Genomic DNA, 23,729 nt, shown 5'->3' with positions numbered 1-23,729 from the left:
TCTGTCAACACAGGAAGATGTTACAGATCATTGACTATATTCTCCAGGGCATGATCATCTTCATTCTTCCCTTCATAGAACCTGACAATACCATCTTGTCTTAGTCTCATTTGCTTAGTATACTAAAGTCAGGAAATGTGATGCTATTTTCATTAAATTCTCCAGCAAGTGATAATAAAGGCTACTCATTATAATGGCAAATGACATGAAAGAGTCCAATATTGTAGACTTATGGTGGTGTCTAGTGATTATGTGTGATCCCATAGAATGATGTCCCATATGCAATATCTACTATTCATAATTTTCCACAAATATTTGCTATTTCTTTTTTAATAATTGAAACATTCACAGACTGATTAGTTCACATTTCTAGTTCCTTCCTCCCATAAAAACATAATATAAAATTAATATGTACAGAATATGTATAGATTATAATTCACATATAGATATTCATGTATATGCTAATGTGTAACCCTTTTAGTTTATAAGAATATTTCCAGAGGTTTAAAAGTTATTAAAATCATTATTTCTGACATAAGACAAACAGGAGCCAATATCTCAATTTCTGCTTTCTTTCTATCTCTTTAAAGTCAAGTCATTAGAAACTGAATATCTCTGAATTACCCTTTAATGGGTTTTATTGTTTTATTTCTATTAGTTATTATCAATACAAGTCATTTTACATTTGCATTTCTAATAGTTATCTTTAAGAAATGCTGTGTTGACAGTTCAGTTTTTTGAATGACTTTTAAGAAATTTCAGTTGTGGAACAGAACAATCACATCCTTTTAAAAGGTCTTTTTAATTGGGCTTTTGGTATGGACATTGTCTTTTACTGGACATGCCTGTATATGTGCTCCCTGCAGATTTCAAATGCCACCTTGTTGGTATGCTAAATTCCTGACTACTTAAAAATTATGTTTTCATGTACAAAATAAAAAAGTCTCCAAACAAATTAAAAAAAAAAAACCTCCAAAAGTGAGCTACTTTTCATTCTTCAGTACTTTAACATGGTACCTCCTCAACTCTATAAAAAGTTAGATAATAGTCACAAGTATTTGTGTCAAGGACACTGTTTTTCAATTTTTTTCCTTTCCTGCTTTTTAAATTGCTCTTACCAATCAGTGAAAGATGAAATACTGTGTTGGTAAATAAAAATAATCCGAATTTTTCTTTAATTCTATACAGAAGACAAGAAAGCTAAGACTAAAGAAAAGATCGAAGAAAAGATTAAAAAGGAAGTGAAAAGTGGGAAACAAGAGAAAGTGAAGCAAACAGCTGCAAAAGTAAAAGAAGTACAGAAAACATCACCTAAACCCAAAGAGAAGGATGAGGAAGAGACTGCAGCTGTCTCCAAGCATGAACAGAAAGGTAAACATTCAGAGGAGGCGGCCGGAGTTTCTAAAAGAATATTGGGCAAGAAGCAGATGCAGTAAAATTAAAAACTGAAAAAGAACATGATCATATTTCCAATGGGAGTGAAAGATTCATATAAGTAAATATATTTGACAGGAAATAGAATAATTTGGGAATTAAAATTTGTTTATACAAATACTAAAATGTGTTCATATATCTAACAATGCATTTTGAAGTATTTTTAAAAGAACATTTGAGTTAACATCTGAAGTTATTTAAAGGTTGAAAATAGATGTTGATTCTCATAATATGGGGTTTCTGTTAAGTAGTGGAATAAAAATTGTGTGTGTCCTACTCTTTGAAGAACAGCAGTCCAGGAAAAATGACAAGTCTCAAGGAATGTTTTAAAGGGGTGTATGTTTAAATCATGTAGAATAAGTATCAAAAAACTATCCATACATTCCTGTTTCCTCTGCAGGAGCATGTAATTTAAAATATAGATGAAATTATTCAGGTCAGTTGATTTGATAAGCAGGAAGTTGTAGGAAAAAGGACTTTCAAGTTTCTTTGCCAGCTTCCATTGACTAAATGCATGATTGGAAAGCTCTTTGTCTGACATTATGCTGCTCTTCAATAAGAGCATCACATTTACATCCCAATTTCACAGAAATAGAGCATTTAAAGAGAGTTGGAGTATAAATCTGAAATTATTTATGGAAAGGTGTTATGTAAACATAAAAGGGTGGAATTTTAAGAAAGCAGCCAGTGGTCTTATTGTCCCACATGTCTGTTCCTTGTTGAATCTTTTCTTCCTTAAGTCTATTTCTAGCTCCAGGCTGCTACACAATCCTAAGATTCCCCATACAGAGTGGGACCTTTCCTATAAATGTTCCTTAGGGGTATTGCAAAATAAATTTTTTCTTTACTCTGGTAGTTTTGAATAATTTTATTTGAGGACAAAAATTAAAGAATGTTTTCTATGAGATTTTCATTTAAAAAATCTTAAAATTTCATTGATGAGTAAGTTATCTGACAGTGAAAATGAAAATAATTTTCTCCATGATAAGATACAAGATATGAAATTTGCAGTTCACAATTTTTTTAGATTCCGTATATATGTGAGATATTATATTTGTTTTGCAAGCCACTCTTCTATTTTTTGAATCACTTTTTCTCCTGAATTCACAAGAAATATTTGTAAACTTTGATTTATATGACCAAAGATGTATATTTTTGAAAATATATTTTAAAAAGGAAAGGAAGAAAAGAAAAAAGGATACATTTATTTTTCATTTTTGTTTTTAATGATTGACAGAATTTTTAACTTAGGCAATTTTCATTTATTTCAAAGTAATTTTTTAAAGATATGAGTGGAATTTAAACTTTGGAGCCCTAAAACATCTCATCAGTTTTAATGATGATTATATTACCTTGAAAAAGATAGAAATATTTTTACCTTTCTTAAAACTGTATGTTATTTATGAAATACTTTGGCTCAAAAAAAGAGTGAGTATAGAGGAAACATTTTGAATGGATGTAAATATAGCTGTGATAGAAAAGAGAAAATTTAATCCTATATTTCATTAATAGGTTTGTTTAAAATTATTACCAAGATCCTAAAATACTTTGCATTTTAGATTGCCCTTTAAAAAAGAAAATAACCACATGAAAACAGATGAAACTTACCAAGTATATTTTTACTTATTATCCATCAATACACTGTGTAAAAATTTATGCCAGTTACATGTGAAAGTATCAAAATACTTACCTAGCAACTAGGAACATGAATACACATGTTCATTTTTTGTATCTTTGGTTTTTTGGGGCCATATTTTATTGATGAGAACACATCACCAGAACATTTTCAAATGGTATTTATTTCCCAGGTCTCATATATTATACTTTATTTATATCAGTAATCAGAATTATTAAAGATAACATTATATTACCATTTCCATTTTCAATTTACTGTTTTTATTTCCACATAAAGAGTTGTTTCTCTATTAAGAGGACATTCAAGTGTTACTTAGAGTTAGAAATGAAAGCAGAAATGTGATTTTATCAGTTAAACGTATTTGCTAAAGTAAGGCTCCCTATTGAAAACAGCTACCATCAATTAAATAAATATATCAGTAGGTAAATAACCAAAATATTATACCTACTACCTGATAAGACACATAAATATGTTTTTTTTTGATGAAGCAAATTTAAGAGCATTTTTTTAATAAAACCCACATTTGATTATGGTTTAACTAAACATGATAAATAAAGGTATAGTGTTGTTTTAATAATTTATTTGTGAGGTGGCTTTGATTTTGAGACCTAGTGTTGATGACTTAGTAGAGTCATGTTAGTTCTCCTTAGGGCGAGGGATTGTTTATTTGCTTAGCTTAAACTAGACCTAATGAATTTGAGTCATTCTTTTCATATAGATTTCTAAATAGTTCTTTTAAATAAATAAGGCTTACAGGTATTTTGCTCACTGGAAACAGGTTTTTCCATGAGACACATACAATTAATGACAATCATTTTATTTAATTATGTAGTAGCCTTATAAATGGATTCATATAGGGTTACTTTTCATACTTCATATATAAACAATACATTTCTACTTAAAGCATTGGGTTTAAGATGCCTGTTTGTATATGCTTAACATAAATTTATACATACACTTACATAATCTAGTTTTTATGGACCAACCTTAATCTGGTTAAAGTAGGGTAAGAGGGTCAGCATGATAAGGCATTGCTCCTTGATTTTCTGATGGTCTGTGGTGGCAAATCTGTGGGGAAAGAACAAAACCTCCCACAGCTATGCTCGTTCTTTCTTCCTTTTTTTTTTTTTTAAGCAACTGCCTAAATATTTGTGGCGGGTAGAGAAAGTATAGCTAATGTGAATCTGCCATAGAGCACTAGTCCACAGATGTCCCATTCTTATTAAAGATTTTTTAATATGTCCTTCCTGTTGACATTCTGCACCCAGAATGTATTCTCTCTGAGCTGCCATTCCACAGGGAACACCAGTAATGCAGCTGCTGAATGACACCCATGACTGTTCCCTGAAGATCAAGAAAGGAGAAAGGGCTGGCATGTGTTATGCATAGAAGGATGTTCACTTGGGGAGAAAAAAAATACTAAGATAAGAAATTACCCTATGTGAATTATTACCACATAACTAGGAAAGTGAGAGTGATAAAACAGTAAGAAACTTCCCTATTTTCAATATTTGAGTTGCATTTTAAAGAAGCATTTCTATAAAATGAATCTTCCAAAATTAGGAAGGCTTGATTAGCTTTATCCTTAGGTGAAGCAGACAACACGTTGGGGACAGCCCAGCATATATCTGCTTAGAATTCTTACCTGTTATTGAGGTCAACAACCAGACCAGGTGGAAACAGGCATCCCACTTTAAAATATTTGAAAACTTTTAATTTAAAATATTGTAAAAATACTCCTTCATCTTCCTACTGATATATTGGTGCCATTAGAATGCTACACCACAGCATCACCTAGATACAACAGAAACTTCCCAAATGTTGTAACTCAATTATCTACGTTAAAAATAAATGTTCTTTAAATTCACAGGGATTTCCATTTTTAAATTGGAAACTCATAGGATTATTGATTAAATTCAATAAATAAATGACGTTTTGATTCAGAAAATATTGGTGTATTAAATATAAGCATTTTACTTTGGTAATCACTTAATACATAGGCTAAATAGTGTCATTACACTGTCATTCAGTTCAAGAATAAGCTCTGGAGCAGGAAGATTCTAGTTAATTCAGTATTCTATCTCATATGTCATGTGTATAAACATCCCTTAACAACTTGGACAAGAGAACAATATCTCATTTTGGGGAGTTATTACCCAAACCCTTCAATTCCAAGTAGTCCCTGCATTCTAAACTCCTGATAACATGTGTTCTCTGGTGGCTGCTATTGCTGAAGACTACAGTGCCACTAGGAATCACTGTTGAATAAACAATTGGGGGATTTTAGATCAGTGATTCTAGAAGCATGATGTAATATATTCTTCCTGGATTTGTTATAGGTGCATATTCCTGGGATCCAGACCCATGGATTTATAGGTTTTGGGATGATGGGAAACAGAAAACTTCATGTAACACATTCCCCATCTTTCTGATATTTAAATTGCCCTTAGAGATAGACCTTTGAATTGTAGGAAGGCCAAATCTAAAACGTAATCATTGAAGCTACTGAAACCAAGGGAAAACTTGATAATTTCAGGAAGTCCACCTTTGCCCAACCTCAAATTTACCATTCAAGGTAAATATACTTTTTCATTTTATGTTATCTTAGAGCCAAATTGTCCATTCTACAATTCTGTTCAGGAAACAGTTATGTCCAGAAAAGAGAAAATACACTCTACCTTAATCTTACTTCTCTCCTGTACAATAGAGTCCCCAGGTCTTGGGATCAAAACCCCAACCACTTCTGCCAGTACACCCAGGAGCGGACTTATTCCTGGCTTGATCTGAGAACTAGCCTCCCTCTCTCTCCTCACGTCACCTGTGGGAAAATACAGTCCAATTCAAGAATCAAAATATATACGCATTTTTGAAACTTCATGAGTTTTGGCTTTCTCATGTTCAGTGCCAATGAAAAGGGTTCTTTTTTATATCTACCATAATAACTACATTTATTTTTTTTAAGGCCTGGCAGAGTTTCATAATAAAATGGATTATTCTAAAAATACTGTTATACTCTAAAAGGAATGAGGTCCACAAAAATCCTTGTATCTGTATTTATATAGTAGTAAGTTTTATTATTTCATGTTTGATATAAAAATGTGGATCACTTAAGGGTGTGTCATGTTGTATAAATTCAATAAACTCTCTTGGCCCTAAAGCTGCCTTTGAATTTGTTGGATTAGTAAGACGGAATTATTTATTATATATTTATTTTAAATATTTAAAAACATTAAAATAAATCATCTTAAACAGTATTCATTTCATAATACGCAAGATTTGAAGAAAATACGGCAAACTTAGAGAATGATACATTAACTGAAATTCGGGATGGAATGCCCTCAGTAGAATCTAAAATTATGTGAAAATTTAAAGGTCACAACAATGTCTTTAATTTACAGGGAAGAGAAAAAAACAACTGTTGAGATAATTTTTTACCGAGTCTGCCCTAAATGCTCAATCCTATGCTTTTTTTTAAAAAAAAAATCTTTTTCCATAGACCATAGACTATTCAAGATCATAAGATATCTTTCAATAAGGATTGCTCAATTAATTAGCTTAGCAGTGAAATCATTTGATACTGAAAGTCTCTTCTCTGGATTTGCTCTTCTAACTGAAGAGCATTTCCATGTGGAGGACCCTCTAATACATGGCAAAGGGGTTAGCCTTTTCGAGAAACATTCTACAGCTCTGTTTAGAAAATTAGCAGAAGGACTGGGAGTGAATATTTGGTAAAACATTCCAAGCTGGAAACAATTTCCTCTTGTAAACTTCTGTTTCATTATTGGAAGTATATATACTGACAATAAGAAAAAAATGCTATAATATGGTGACTTTCGTAATAAATTTGATGAAAAAGGTTTTGATTTTTAAAAACAAATAATGTTATATTACCCTGAACCAGTCTGTTAAAAATCTTTTAAGGATATTCTTTTTGTATGAAATAAATGGAACTTTATGTTTATTATGCCTTCCCCCTCCCATGTTCATATGAGTGCAAGTTATTCCTTCACAGAAAACATTGTAGTAACTAAAATAGAATTGTGCTATTTTGTTTGTGTTGTTAAACCATTTCTCCCTAGAAAAAAGAAAGGCGTTAATGACATTTTTTCATTGCTCTTTTTCTTTCTACTCTGTCAGATCAGTATGCATTCTGTCGATATATGATTGACATGTTTGTCCATGGGGATTTAAAACCAGGTATTCCAAATAATTCTTGTACTTGTCTGCTTTTAATAGTCTTTGTTTCTATGATTGTCAGCTTTTTTATGTACTAAACTGTATTTTTATTTTTAAAAAACTGCATAATGCATGTATAGATCTAGAGTAAAACCAATAAAAAGCAGAAGAAATAACTGGCATTAGGGCTTTTAATTCTATGTTCTATTATGCATGGCCGATTGCAAATGAAGTCAGCTGAAAGCTAAAAGACTGCTAATATCTTTATATATAAAATAAGCTAACACCTTTAATAATATCTTGGAATGAAGACAAATCATTTTACTCCTGATAAGCTTTAAAGAATAGACCTATGACAGTGAAAGTATCCATCTTTTTTAGTTGTGAACAGAATTCCTATTAAAATCTATTGCATTTCAAATATTTAATCATTTTTCAAAATTTTTTTATTTTCTTACTTTCACATAAACTTGGGTTAATCACTCCAGAGAACTATTGATGGAGATAATCAAACTGGATTTAATAGCTAACACAATGAAGAAGTATTTTTACTTAAATGAATGTATCTATTATCTTACCTATCTTTAATTTTCGCCCAGAGTGTAACAAGGGAATTCTTTACTAACAACTTAATTAAGAGTGAGTAACTTGATTGCTTTACTATGCCTTTTGAAAATTTAAAAGCTGATGGTACTATGTTCATGTTTGGGGAAACATTTTTGAGAAAACAGTATTGTTAAGGTAGGAGCTAATTTACATTAATAATTGAAGCTGATTGTTTAAAGCAAACTGTATTTTGTTTTCTTAACTATTTTTATGGAAATCTTTCTAAAATGTACTACTATAATTCATGCATACATTGGCAAGTGGGCATATCATATCTAAAACAAATATTTAACATATCTACATCCTAGAAAGGTATGAGATCATGAGAACTTCAGCTCCCGAGAAAACTTAGTTAATTCTAGTAACCTACTCAAGTTAAACCCCCACACTTCATTTTCTTTTTCTTTTTCTTCTTCTTTTTAACTATTTTAATGAATTAAAACTGAAATGAGGGAAAAAATACTGAAAAACATGATGACTCTCTTTGTAAATACAATTAAGGTTAACATATGTATATAGTATTATAATAAAATTTAATGGAAGCATTCAGAAAGGTAGTTTAATATAGTGAGAGGGCTTTAGACACAAACACACAGAAAATCCTTTAACCTATTCTTTTCTAGCATTGGGCCTTGAGCAAATCATTGAATTCTACCTGATCTTCAGTGTTCTTCCTTTAAAACTGGAATCTCAGTAACAACTTTGCAAATTTGTTGACAAACCATCTGGTAGATGCACAACAAAATGTTGTTATACTTCTATTTTTTAATTCATTTGCTTCAGTACAACTTATCTGGGTGAGCATCCCACATGGAGGAAACCTCAGCATTGACAAGTCCTGGTCTACATACACCATTAATTCAATTTTAGGTAACAGGTTTGCTGTCCATTTTGTTCAGTAGTGATGCTTTAAGAAAGTTACGTTACACATAGTTTGCTTTTATATGATCAACTATTTACTTACATCCAAGATGATTCTATATTGTTGAGCATGAATTTTTAAATTCCATTATCTGAGGAAAACAATATGTTCTATGTGCCGTGTAAGTCATTCATAGTAGGTACTAAGTGATCCTAAAATACAATTTCTGTAAAAATTGAAAAACAGAGAGTCATATTGTCAAAGTCAGTGAGGGATGCTAACAGTTTAATGGTCACAATGCCAATTATTTCTTTCCAAAAATCAACAACGCATTAAGACTACAAGGAACAGTAAACCATCTCTGCATGAGTTAAGGAGAATCTTGCTATTAATCATATGGGAAGAGCCCTTCTTAAGTCATATGTGAATACTCTAAACAGCCATGATTTCAGATATATAGCACCATGTACTATTCCAGCTCCTGAAAATAATCCCAAGCACTATAGGACTAGATTTCTTAATCCCATTTACTGAATCTCTAATTGGATTCTTAATTTATTTCATCTACCTACATTCATGGTTTTGAAAGTTTACTGGGATAATGTATAAGAAATTAAAGAAAAAATAGATCAGCATTTCTTGTCTGGGAGGTAGAAATGAAGCAGCTGGAGAATGGAAACTTGTATTGTAGGCCTGTTGATCCATGTAACAAATACAAAGTTTCATAAGTATACAGAAGGAAAATTAATAATATTATCTTTGTTGGTGAGACAATACATAAGTTGGAGTGAGAAAGCACTAATATGGCTCGCATTGTGAAAAGAAGGAATGAGAAACAAGATTTTATCTGGGTATATTAATTTAGAGAAAATGCAAGTGAAATGGCTTTGACTCTGACTGACAATTAGAGAATAAAACAATTCCTGCCAAGTTTATTGCTCTGCATGTATCCAGTATTTATAAAACATTTGTGCTTCCATCTGCTTCTGTTTGAGATTAGTGGAACACCTGTTATTGTTAGCTAGAGTTCATTATTAATTATTGGTAATGAGTTTTTAAGACTATGATTTGATCTTTACCTCTGGGATAAAGTATTTCCTTCATATAATATTGTCACATCCTCAAAAGTAGCTCAAATTACAGTTCGAATTTGAAAAACCTTGTTAATGAAGTGTGTTGACACAATAAGTCCCAAGTTTTTGCCTTTTTATCCCATTAAAGAAAATACTTCTAAGACAGCCTTGGCATTTTCTAGCTTAGATTTCGTCTATATACTGGAAAATGAATTGATTTTCTCTCTCTGATTCTCTATAGTGAATACTCACAATCCCGACCTCAATTACAGAAACCATCTTAATAAGCCACCTTAAAATGTACCAAGCAGATCATTTTGTCACACCTTTAAAATTCTCTTGTACTGATTGCTCTATATTCAGTTGAAAAATTAAGAAAATTCTATTTAAACCTAGAAAGTGAGTATGTTATACTTAGGTTGACCCTATGGGAAATTGGAGTATATATATATATATATATATATATATATATATATATATATATGTATGTAATGTATTATTTTGTGGGTATTATGGACACTGAAGAGCTCCCCTCTCCAGAAATACTTTCTCTGTTAGCCTTTAATGATCTTATAATCCCCAACATTAGATGTCTTCATTGTGTAGATAGTCAATGTTCTAGGACATATTTTAACCTCTCACCTGTGTTAGGCTGAGCACAAAGGGAGAGAGAGAGAGAGAGAAAAAGAGAGATCCTGTTGCCCTTTGGTGACTGTCTTGAAGATGATGACTCCCATTCTTTTAGGGCCAAAGGAAAGACTTTTTCTTTTTAAAACTGGTCAAGGCAGACATTAGTTGTAATACTGAGACTCGTTTTACAGCGTTTGTGATTTTTTGTTTTTGTTTTTAGAAATTGATAGTACAGATGGTCAAGTTCTTTTAGATTTATTTATCTTTTCAACTTTCCAGCAACTCCAATTTCCTTCTCAATACTTTGTGAATAAGCACATTTTTCTTCAGTGACAGCCATGCTGATAGTTTCATTCATTTAGGTAGACTCTAAAAGAAACACCATTATCTTGCTGGGCATTTTCATATTCTCTCTTCAATTTCTACCTGGGCCAAATAAATGGCATGCATTGGTGAGCAGAGTCTACCAAGGTAACCAAGAGACAAATTTATATAAGAAATCATATGGCTCAACAGACCTTTTTATATTCATTATAGATAAAGAAATCAATTTAAATGTCTAGTACAAGGATCAGGGCTAGTGTTCTTTTGCTTAGTAATTGTAACATTTTTTCCCTCCAGTTTTTCATCTCTGTAACCTTTATGATTAAATTTCAATGCAAATTAAAGTTTATTTGTTAGAAATTGTCCCACCATTGAAATTCCAGCTATTTTCTTGAACCAAGAATTTATGTCAAGAAAATGTATTCCACTTTCTGTGTCATTTATTCTTATAAAATTGAAGGTATTCACCTACCAAAATCTTTTCTGACTCTAATAAGACATTCTTTGGGAGTCTGTATTCCAATTCTTTGGGTTTTAAGTCCACAGCTCGAAAGAACCTTGACAAATAAGTTAGTACTCTCATTTTATTAAGATATTTTTCTTGAACTTCAGTGGTGCTTAACTGTATTTTTGGTTTGATCCTGCTCAGAAGAGGTCAAATGTAATTGTATTATAGTCACTATTATTTAATGGTTTAATCTAATGTATTTCAGAGCTCAATTGGCTATAATGGAGAAGACTAGGTAAGATTCAGCCTTGCTTTACTTTTATCCAAAAAAACTGCTCCATAAAAGTGTATTCACTTTGGCTCTAAAAATCAAATTACTTTCACAAAACAAAAGCTTTGGAAATTTTAATTTTTACTCAGTATGTTGAATCCCTTCAGCAAGATGGTAGTTCAGAAAGGAGATAAGACATTGCATAAATAACTTTATAACTAAGGTTAACTTGTTAAGTATGCAACAGAGGCTTAGAAAATGTACATGCTAATCTCAGGAAACTAGGAATAAATAGTTATCTCTACTTACCATCCAAATCTCTTAATGTTTTTTCTTTTTTGTATTTTAAATCACTTGAATGTTGTTTGCAGAAACAAGAATAAAGAGATAGTAAAAATTATAAGAACTTAAATACAGCAAAGCTAAATGTTTATTTCATCAATTCCTTAGTTTTGAAGGCATATATACTCCAAATTGGACACATCATCTTCAGAAAGGAACTAGCTGTTCATCAACTATAATACATAACATAGCAATGTATCCAGATTGTAGATACCAATTACAGATTTCAAACACATCTTTAATAGATTCTGGCATATTATTATTTCTGGTTCTCTTAGAACTTACATCATCAAAATACAACAGTTGAATTTTTGAAATCTTTGATGGCTCATAATTTTGTTAAACAAACAATGTACTCTCTTACCATAATTGCAAAACATCTTTATTTTTAGATCTATAGACATTACTTAGAATGATAAGTCCAATGATTTTTTTCATTTATGCATTATCAGCTTCCTTCTGACACCTGCCTTCACTTTTCTTCAGCATTTGCACAGTTAGAAATCATAAGTTTTTGCACAGTTAGAAATCATAAGTTTTTATAAAAGAAGTAAGAGTAATTTAATGTACTCTTTTAAAACTTGAGATGGTTCAACTTCTTGCCACAAAATATTGCATGATAAAGTTCTTTTATTTGAAGGACTAACTGGATGAGACCACCATATTTCCTTTTTGTCCTCTGCAATGTATTGTTCATTTATTAATTCTTGAATTTGAGGAAATTCATTGTCGTCTGAAGAGTCAGAGTCTGACATTTCAATTGAACAATCAATTTTAATTTCACCCTAATCATCAAAGTATAGTGTACTGCTATCTATCTTTTTGAATTTGTCTTCTGATTCATCTAATAACTGAAATATCTTCCTCTATCAATTTTCTTTTCTTTACAGTTATGGATGGAAAATAAAAATTCTAAATTCTAAATTGTGTTCAATGAAATTAAAAGTAGACCACAGAATTGTCTCCAGGCTTCTTTTAGACCTTCTTGAATGATGTAATATTTTAGTCGGCACAATAAGACAACTGAATGATGATAGGATGATGATTTATTTCACAATTGCAGCATCCTTCTAGGCTATTCCATCATTATTCTATTTTCTTAGGGCTATAGTCTTTTTTAGTATTATTGGAAATACTTGATGAGTAATAACAAAATAATTCCTAAGTTGATGAAATAGAAAATGTACAAGATATAGAAAAATTGAGATCATAGATATTCCATAATGTGCACTGGATTTTTTAATTGTCCAAAGGTGCCAGCCACATGGTAATTACAAGATGCTGAATTTTTTTATTCTTAAAAATAAGTAAACTCTTCCTTTGTTCCTTGGAAGACCTATAAGAAAAAATACGACAACATATCAGTCTCTACAAATAGTTACAATTGCTTAAAAAGAAAAAAACTAAGATTAGCTTCAAAGGACCCTGATAGTACACCGAGACCCAATGGAGACAATGAAAATTTGGAGGGGGCCACACAAACCAGGATTTAAATACTTCGCATGTGTTTTGAATTGGTTTTGAGTCTCAGGTTCTTTATAAACTTCATTCCTTCAGGTTGTTAACATGATTAAATAAAATAATATAGGTTTGTGTACTCCCCCCACACCTTTTGCTTTCTCTTTTACTGTGGAAGTTTACTGCAAAAAGATAGTGCTTCTAGTATGAAAGTTCAGAGATGAGCTTCTGAAAGAAGAAAATACTGAAATGGGTCTTGAAACACTGATAGGATATGCTTATATGAAATTAAGGATAAAAACATAAAAGGCTGAAGTGGTAATAATTAAGACACAGAATCACAATATCTTGAAATGTTCTTTATGACTGTGGTTATTGAGTATTTACTCTCTCTTGTGCCCTTAAAGTAATTCTATTTAATGCTTATTAAACCCTGGGAGTAGTGCATTATCATCCCTGTTGTACAGAAGAGAGAACTAAAGTACAGAGAGTTTAAGTGTTTTGTCCTGATCCAACACAGTGCTGACAGGGGATCCAAATGCAGGCCTGCCTAATTATAAAGCCTTCAGGATTAAGACCAAATTTCCCTACTTCCCAGTCATAGGTGGGGAACTACCAGTGGTTCACTCTGGTTGGCACTCAGGGAATAGAAAGAAAAACAAAATTAGAAATAGTGTGCAAGATGGTTTGGAGAGCCCAGTTAGGATTACAGTCTAGGAGAAAAAGTAAAGTTTAACTTTGGGAGATGGGATGGAGAGAATGAAGATGAATTTAGACTTAACAGAGAGGTAAATCATAGGATTTCTTATTGTAGATACCAAAGGATTAGAAAGTAAAAGATTATTCAGAGATGGTTAGGAAAGGTTGCCTGTAATACCAAAAGGATGCCTGAATTAGGGAGTAAAGGAAGAGAGTGGGTCAGAACCCCTGGAGTGGGCAGAGATGGGGTAGTAAGAGACTGTGAACTCATTACCCACTCTAAAATCCACAGATGGCATTTGGTTGCAAAAGGGGCATATGTGAAGATTCCCAGCCAGACATCATTGGTTAAGCACCTGCTAGATACCCAGGTTCATATCAGTACTTTCACACTTTACTTATTTAATTCTCATGTCAACTCTAAAGTAGGCAGTTAGATAATCAACTGCAGACTTTTGGGGAAAAGCCAGCAGTGGAGATGGGGTTGCCAGGACAGTGAGTGAAATAAGTCTGCATACAAGTACTGAATATCTTCTGTGTGCTTGGCATCCCAGGATGAGCAGAGTACAGGATATCAGAATACTGGAAGATGATCCCTAATAAGTGGAGGGGATGATTCTTTGAAAGATGAAAAGAAACTAATAAATAATAGAAAAAATTTAAACTTGAGAATTAGATTACTTAATACAGACATTAAGTGTTACAAGTTTCAGAGGAGAGAAATTTGTGAGTCCTGACATCAGGGAAGGTAACATGAATCTAGAACTTGAAAGATGGATATTTGTCTAGCTTCCAAAGAGTACATAGAGCTTGCTTTGTATATGAATGAAATAGAAAATGAACAAGGACATGACATGGCAGTGCATGTGAAATTGATGTGTTTATATGACAATGAGGATACCAGATTGATTAGAGGATAAATTAAGATTAGAAAACATTGGGAATAAGAAATGATAAATTTGTAATGACAGATTGCAAACATGTGGGTAAATAGGCAAAACTGATACTTGGCACGAAAGAGAGTCTTTGAAGGATTTTATGTAGAACAATGAGTGAAACCAGCATTTCAGACAACATGATTGGGCAGCAGTCTGCTTAAGGCACTGGAAATGAGATAAAGTTTGTGAAATATTGCTAAAGCTGGTGAGGCTATAACATGGTTTGAGGGAAGAAAGGACAAATTTTACTAAGCCATTGTTCATGTAGGTGGTGAAGGGAATTATGTATAAGTGACTTGAGAAATTGCTACAATTCAAAATGTTATAAACTGGTTTTGACAATTTCAGTTCATACTTGTGGTAGAAACTTAACTGAGGTCTAGATGTAAATGAGAACAGTGAAATGTGTGGGACTATTTACTAAAAACATAGTCTGGTAAGGAAAAGTGCTGCAATCTGACCTGTTCTTAACCTAAAGTGGAGCAATACCTTTCTTTCCTTCTTTGGCTGGTTTCTGTTGTTGTTTTGCATTGTTCTATTTTAATCTTCAGAGTTAGCTCTCCAATGCCAGGACTTTTGAGGCAGTGAGAGCAGATGATTAGGCATGTAGACTCCAAGGCCAGACAGCATGGCTTTCAATCATGGCCCTGTCACTTGATTGAAACATGACTTAGGTTAATTAGTCTCTTTAGGCTTCCATTTCCTCTTCTGTCAAATGAGGCTAATGATAAGATTTTTGTAGAATACATAAGCAGATGGTCAAAGTGCACTTAAGAAAGTTAATGACTCAGTGTTGGCTCTTCTTTATTAACTGAACACATATCTAAGAGTTGTTACAAGCAGAATTTTTTCAAAACTGCATCAACAAATAACATAGGAGACCAGTTTTGCACACTCTAGCCATCTGATGTCATCTAGCCTTGGTTCCACTATCTATATAATGTGGGTAATAATACATAATTTATAGTGTCATATGGAGGATAATGTGAAAAAATCTTGCATTACCTTCATCCAACAAGTTTGGTTTAAGTCTCTTCTAGATGAGTTCCAGGAACTGTGCTAGGCTGTGCAGATTCAGAGTGAGCACATATGTGTGGTACCTACTTCTTCAAAATGTGATAAGAGACACTGTCTTATAGGGTTGATGTATGGATTAATTCATGCAAACACATGCACTTAAAACACCACCTGACTCTGATAAGCATAATAAGCACTATTTAAGTATATAGTGGCGGTGGTGGTGGTCATGCCCAAATATAACAAACTTGTGGTCTTCTACCCACCATTTTCGTATCTTTCTGATGTAATCATCATGTATCATTCTCATTTGCATTCTCTCCCTAGCAAATCTTTCTTTTGTGCCTTATATAAATATGTATACTTTCAAGAAACTTTTGCCTTTAAATCCCTATTGCTTTCTACCTTGCTAGATACACTATATGTTTATTCAGTTGAATTCATGATGTATAATATTTATCTCAATGAAAAAAATTATTGATGATCATCCCAGAGCAGCCCTTTTTATTCATTCCTAGAAATAATCTTGTTATTTAAAAAGATGACAGGTTTCTAAGCATTGCAAATAGGCCCTGTGCAAAGATTCCTGAAGAAGTTATTGGTAGTATCTTTAGAGACAGAGGCTCAGAATTAACAAAGACTGGTTTGCTGCGTGCATCAGTAAACTGCAGGCAGAATAAAGAATTAGGCAGAAATGATAGAAAAAAAGGAGAGAGAGCCTACACTTCATTACGGCGTGCAGAGTGCTGGGACTTAGCACGCCCCCTTGAGAGTTGCCTCCTGATTATTCGAAGTCTGTGGAAACTTTGAAGATAAATGTATCACATTTTCATATTTGTCTCAATCAGTCCAGGAACCATTCTAGTCACTATAAATAGCTGGAATGTACAGAGACACAGATCCAAGCATTTTTGAGTGGCTGTGATTCCTCTCATGCTGCTAGTACTCTCAGTCAGCTCATTGTGATGAAGGACTTTGGTTTGGAGAGAAGACTAGTGAATAAGAAGACTTCTTTCCTCATAATACCAAATTATATGACTTCACTTTCTCTGTGTCCATTTCAAGAGGACAAAATGAAGGCCTGATTCACTTTTCTCACGTTAGAAATTTGTCTCCTACCCTTTAGGAAGAGGTGCCGGATTTTAGAGGAATATCTTGGCTGTGAGGGACTGTTCATTAAAGTGTCATTTTGGTCTAGCCGTGCCACTAGTAATGGCATTGGCCTGCTGTCAGACAAAAATAAACCCCTACTCAGGTAACCTACTGAGACTATTCAAAGCAGTTCTAAAATAGTCTGAAAAACGAACAAATAATACTGAGTAATTTGAATTGCTGCATGAGAAACAAGGAAAATTAAGTCTTAATCAAAGAATTATCAAACTAATTAGGTGTTATTTATTAATGTGTCATGTCTTGTAATAATCTTATCTGTCAGTTTATATGCAAGAGTGCAGATTAAAAAAGCATTCTTGTAATTATGTGAATATATTCCTCCTAGGGCTCTTCTAAGGTTCATTTGGCTGGCCCAGTAGATAAAGAATAGTGCATCTATGGCTTTCTAACCATTTAAATAAATGCATAGTTCTTATCACTTTTCTTAAGCACGCCTTATTTCTAATATAGAAGTAATAAGTAGACCCATTCCTATTTTGACTTAACTAATCGTCTACCAAGTAGTTGGATATAACTATTTTCAAAGAGACGTGCTTGTTAAACAAATATTCCTCATCCATAGATTGTTTTTTCCTGTTCAGAATATTTGTGCAAAACAAAAGCAATCATGAATTTTGCAACATTAACATTAAGTTTAGAGATTGTAGACAGTTCAACAGTTGCTCAGTATTGTTTGAATGCTATTCAAGCCCAAAATATTTTACATTTTGTTTTTCTAAAATAGTCTATGGTAAGACATAATAGCACTGCTATTGCCACACAGTGGTAATAAGTATTTCACATTACAAGAGAATACATTTTGTCTATTTATATGTTCATCAAATCCAAGTTGATATGCACAGTCACTCTATTAATCAATCTCCCAGCAGTTACTGAATCCCTAGTATATGTTCTCAATACTAGTGATCATAACATGAGCTTCAAGTAGAATGAGGTTTCAATCTAATCAGAGATTATAAATAAAACAATAAACAATATAAAGCAGCTGCAGGATAAAAATGAAAGAAGTACTATGTACTATATCACATGAAACAAATTGTACTCACTAGAAATATGTAAAGAGAGAATTAAGAGGTTAGGAGGTTAGGATAAGCTTTTTAAAAGTATAGTTCTAGTATTTTGTCAGTGCTTATTTTCAGCTTTTTGTGATTGTTATCATTACTTGCTTACAAAAAGTTTAGTTTTTATTTCTATTTAGGTGGTCAATTTTTTACCCCAAGGAGAAAAAGTGGTGATATAATTAGGTGTACTCTTTATAACAACACCAAGTGAGAAATTAATACAGGGTAAACAATGAACCGAGTAACATCTCACCTTATACCACTGTGTGTCCTTCCAAATTAGACCTCATGTACTTCAGTGTCTAATCTGTTATTCACACTTAATTACTTATATTACATCTCTCAAATCCCCATTACTCTATTGTATTCAACATTTCTGCTTCGTGGTTGATTTGCTACTTTCCTGAAGGAAAAACTATCCCCTACTAATGACTTTCTACTGTAACCATCTACAGTGTTTAGGCAATGTGTTTAGTGGACACGTCTCATTTGTAACAATCAGAATCTCTTATAGAAAGTGAGGGAAAATAGACAAAAAAAGGGCCAATATTATTATACTGAAACATCCTGTAAAAAACAAACTAATCATTTACTCTTCTCTTATATGGTTATATGGTGACTGCATAAGATGTAAACCTTTTCCATTGTCTATTATTCATGAATGTGATTACATTAATAATGATTTTCTCCCAGAGGAATATTATTTTTTTGCATAATTATAAATAGCCTCCTGGCAGGCACTGGATAAGCAGTGTGCATTGTTTTAAATGACAAAATAGTATCAATTATACACAATTTAATAGAAGAGAAGTTGGATGACTTCCAAATGTGTCATTCAAGTGAGAATATATTTGTGAATTTAATTGTGGTGTTAAGCCTATTAAATAGTAATTATTAACATGCTCCCAATTTATCCTTTATCTATTAAGAAGCATTGAAATACTTAAGTTTATGTTATATTTCTATAGTTGAAAAAGTGTAGAGTTTTATCATTACTAAAGCACCTAGTAGAAAATTCCCTGCTAAAATAAAGTGTCAGGACATTTTTGCTCCTCCTGAAGTAAATTCCAAAACCAGAAGGTTCCTTTTTAATTGTCTCTATGGTTCTGCCTTACGCTTTTCATATCCCTTTGAAATGCTTGTTAACATGGAGTACTTGTATGTGTCAAAGACAAAAAAAAAAAAGGAAATTTTCCCATAGGTGAAGATGAAAGATAAAATAGTTGCAGATGGAAAAAAATGGCAAAGTAGAAAGGCAAGGTGGAAACCACCCACATGCATGAAGGAAGCAGCTACAGCAAATGCAACTAACCCTGAAAATAACCTGAAGACTACAGAGCAGACCATCTACAACTGAGAAAGAAGAGAAGCCTACACAGAGAAGGGTGAATTAGCAGAGGCACAATCAATCAGGACCCCAGCTCTTCCCCCTCCCAGCTCACGAGCGGGAGGGAGAGAAATGGAGTGGTGAGAATATAGGTGCTCAGGAACTCTGCACACCTGGCCCTGGAGATCTGCTCTGGGAACAAGAGTGCGCACTGCATCAGGCATTGGTGATTAATGGGTCTGGACACCAGAGAGAGTTGGAGCACTCTGGGAGAAGCTTGGACTCATGCTGTTGTGGAGGACAGGCATACTCCATTTGTCCTGCTGAGACCCACCAGAGAGGTAGCAGTTTGAAGGATTTACCAGCAGCAGGAAGGGTGCCAGAGGGGTAAAGGTTGGATGGAGCTCTCTCTGTAGGAGAAAGGGCAAGTGGACAACACTTACCCAATTCACCCTCAGCCCAACTGGTCAGGTACTGGTGGAAATGCCAAAGGTTCCATCTCCATTGCTGACAGCTCAGCCCTAAGGCACTTCCCCATGCCTGCCCTCCCTGCCTGCTTGGACCAGCAGCAGTCAGAGGGAGGCTTTACTAGCTTTCCTGGCTCTCTCTCAGCCCAACTAGGGAGACACCTCCAGAAGCCAGCTCCGAGGACTTCTTCCTCCTCACTGGCAGCTCAGCCCCACACTGCACTACCCTATGCACCCACTGCACCCACCCCATTGGCCCAGCAACCATGCCATCACTGCAGGGCAGGCAGAGGGCAGCCTTGCCCACAACAACCCCCATAGGAGTGCCATGCCACTGTAAAGCTCACTAAGGGCCAGCTGAGATGAGATGCCACCCACAGCAGACTGAGATCAGCCACTGCCTGAAGACAGGCAGAAAGTTGGTCCCACCCACAATAATCCCAGCAGAAGTGCCACCTATGTAGCTCAGGAAGGACCTCTGCTGACAGAGATCAGCCACTGCAGACAGACAGGCAGAAAGGCAGCTCCACGCATAGCCCACCAACGGCAGCTGGGGTTCCACCTCCAAGAAGACTTAGGCACTGGTGGGTAAAGAATCTAGAACTTTTGGACACCACAAGACTCCTTCTTTATAAAGCCATTACTTTGTAAAACAGGAGGCATAGAAGATCTATCAAACACAAAGGAAGAAACACAGAAACCAAGACAGAATGAGGTGGCAGAAGAATACGTTTCAAACGAAAACTACAGGATAAGACACCAGAAAGAAGCCTAAATGCAATGGAGATCACCAATGTTGTTGATAAAGGTTCCAATGTAGTAGTCATAATAATGCTCACTGATCTGTGGAAAAGTACTGATGATCTCAGGGAGGATTTCAACAAAGAGAGAAGACTTGAAAAAGAGCCACTCAGAGCTGAAGAACCCGGCAACTGAAATGAAATATACAAAGCAGGGAGTGAATAACAGATCACTCCAATGAAGTGAAAACAAAGAAGTTGAGTAACAGACAGAAAAAAGAATCTCTAGAAGGGAGAGGATGCTAAGAGAACAATGCAACAACTCCAATTAAAACATGTTTGCATGACAGGGGTCCCAGAAAGGAGAAGGGAGAGATAAGGGAGTAGAAAGTCTCTTTGAAGAAATAATTGCTGAAAAATTCTCCAATCTGGGGGAGGAAATAGACATCCAGGTCCTGGAAGTTCAGAGAGCTTCTAACAAGAGGAACCCCAGGAAGACAACACCAAGACATAATTAAAATGACAAAGATTGAGGATAATGAGAGTGTATTGAAAGCAGCCAGAGAGAAAAAAAATAACTTATGAGGGAAACCCCATCAGGCTATGAGCGGATTTATCAGCATAAACTATAGCTAAGAAGGGAGTGGCATGAAATATTTATTGTATTGAAACAGAATGACCTTCAACAAATAATCCTCTATCCAGCAAGATCATCATTCAAATTTGAGGAGAGAAATTAAAAATTTCTCAGATAAATGAAGGCAGAAGGAATTCACCACCAATAAACGGCAATATAGAATATGTTAAAGGAGCTTCATTAGATGGAAGTATTCTTAAGCCTAAATAGTTTTCACCAGTGAAAATAAATCCACACTAAAGGTAGCAGACCAATTAGCAAGCAAACATGAAGCTAAAAACAAAACTAGTAAAAGCAACTATACATTAAATCAGTTAAGGGGTACACAAACATGTGCATTATGACACCTAATACGTGACTGAGGAGGAGAAAGAAGGAAAAAGAAGTACTTTCAGATTGTGTTTGAAATAGAGAGATCATCAACTTAATACAGATTTTATGTAGTTAGGAAACTATCCTTGAACTTTATGGTAATCACAAACCTAAACCCTACATTAGATATATTAAAAAGAAAAGGAAATCCAGTCACAACACTGAAGAAGATCATCACATGATGAAAGAGAGTATAAAAGAGGAAGAAATAACAGAGAGGAACTATAAAAACAACCAGAAAACAATTACTATAATGACAGAAAGTACATACCTATCAATAATTATCATAAATGTAAATGGACTGAATGCACCAGTCAAAAGACATAAGATGGTAGAATGAATAAAGAAACAAGACCTATCTATATTCTGTCTACAACATACTCATTTAAGACCTAAAGACATAAACAGACTACAAGTGAAGGGATGGAAAAAGATATTTCATGCAAATAATAGGGAGAAAAAAGCAGGAATAGCAGTACTTATATAACAGACAAAATAGATTTCAAAACAAAGAAAGTAACATGAGACAAAGAAGGACATTACATAATGATAAAGGGGTCAGTCCAAGAAGCGAATATAACCATTATAAAAATCTATGCACCCAACATAGGAGCACCTATTTATGTAAAACAAATACCGACCATACCAAAGGGAGAAATAGGCTGAAAATTAATCATATTAGGTCACATTAACACAGCATTTATATCAATGGAGAGATCAACCAGACAGGAAATAAATAAGGAAACAGGCACTGAGCAACATATTAGATCAGATAGACTTAACACATATCTAGAGAACATTCTATTCAAAAACAGCAGGATACATATTTTTCTCAAGGGTACATGGAATGTTTGCCAGAATAAATCACATACTAGGCCACAAAAAAGACTCTCAATAAATTCAAAAAGATTGAAATTGCATCAAGCAGCTTCTCAGACCACAATGGTATGAACCTAGAAAAAAATTACACAAAGACTAACCCACAAACACACTGAGGCTAAACAAAAAGCTTCTATATAATTAATGGATGAATGAGCAAATCATAGTAGAAATCAAGCAATACATGGAGACAAACGAACACAAAAATACAACAGTTCAAAATCTGTGGGCCACTGCAAAAGCAGTTCTAAGAAGGCAGCACATAGCAATAAAGGCCTACCTCAAGAAACAAGAAAAATTCCAAATAAAGAGTAAATTGGCAACTAAAGATACTAGAAAAAGAAGAACAAATGAAATCCAAGAATAGTAGAAGGAGGTACATAATAAAGATCACAGCAGAAATAAATAAAATAGAGAATAATGAAACAATAGAAAAAATTCAATGAAACCAAGAGCTGGTTCTTTGCGAAAATAAACAAAATAGACAAACCCTTAGCCAGACTTATCAAAAAAAAAAGAGAGAGGACACAAATAAACTAAATCAAAAATGAAAAAGGAATAGTTACAATGACACCACATAAAAACAAAGAATTATTAGTGAATACTATTGAAAATTATATACCAATAAATGGGACAGCCTAAAAGAAATGGATGAATTCCTAGAGAAGTAATCCTTCCAAGACTGACTCAGGAAGAAGCAGAAAATCTGAATAGACCAACTACCAGTAACAAAATTGAACTGGTCATCAAAAAACTCCCAAAAAACAAAAGTCTTGGACCAAATAGCTTCACAGCTGGAATTCTACCAAACATTTAAAGGCGAGAAGATACCCATCCTTCTTAACGTATTCTAAAAAGTAGAAGAGAAGGGAATAATTCCAAACTCATTCTATGAGGCCAGAATTACTCTAATACCAAAACCAGACAAAGATACTATATATTATAGAAGTCCTAAAGACTCCACCAAAAACTATAGGATTAATAAGCATATTCAGTGAAGTTGCAGAATACAAATTAGTACATAGATACGTGTTGTGTTCCTATATGCTAACAATGAACTAGCAGAAGGAGAAATCAGGAAAACTACTCCATTTACAGTTCCATCCAAAAAATAAAATAATTAAGAATAAACCTAACCAAAAAGGTGAAAGACCTGGAC

At 33.7% G+C, this 23,729-nt stretch overlaps 1 protein-coding gene and 1 long non-coding RNA gene across 17 annotated transcripts in view; one reads left to right on the top strand and one right to left on the bottom strand.

Moving 5' to 3' along the window:
- TRDN (triadin) overlaps nt 1-23,729 on the top strand; it is a 486,197-nt gene that overhangs the window by 227,467 nt on the left and 235,001 nt on the right. For 15 of the 16 annotated variants that reach the window (XM_073219550.1, XM_073219542.1, XM_073219538.1 and 12 more), the window contains 2 exons: nt 1,189-1,371; nt 7,208-7,267. In XM_073219550.1, the coding sequence (XP_073075651.1) occupies nt 1,189-1,371; nt 7,208-7,267 (243 nt within the window). The remainder of the gene's footprint in view (nt 1-1,188; nt 1,372-7,207; nt 7,268-23,729) is intronic. The other variant, XM_073219549.1, reaches the window with a different exon arrangement.
- The window catches only part of LOC118967503 (uncharacterized), a 38,613-nt gene continuing 26,756 nt past the window's right edge, over nt 11,873-23,729 (bottom strand). The window contains exon 2 of the long non-coding RNA XR_005054595.2: nt 11,873-13,138. This is a non-coding gene — a long non-coding RNA (uncharacterized lncRNA). The remainder of the gene's footprint in view (nt 13,139-23,729) is intronic.

This window comes from Manis javanica, chromosome 13, assembly GCF_040802235.1.
Source record: "Manis javanica isolate MJ-LG chromosome 13, MJ_LKY, whole genome shotgun sequence".
NCBI lineage: Eukaryota > Metazoa > Chordata > Mammalia > Pholidota > Manidae > Manis > Manis javanica.
The sequence above is the reverse complement of the archived record's forward strand: the minus strand, read 5'-3'. Positions and strand labels throughout refer to the sequence as shown.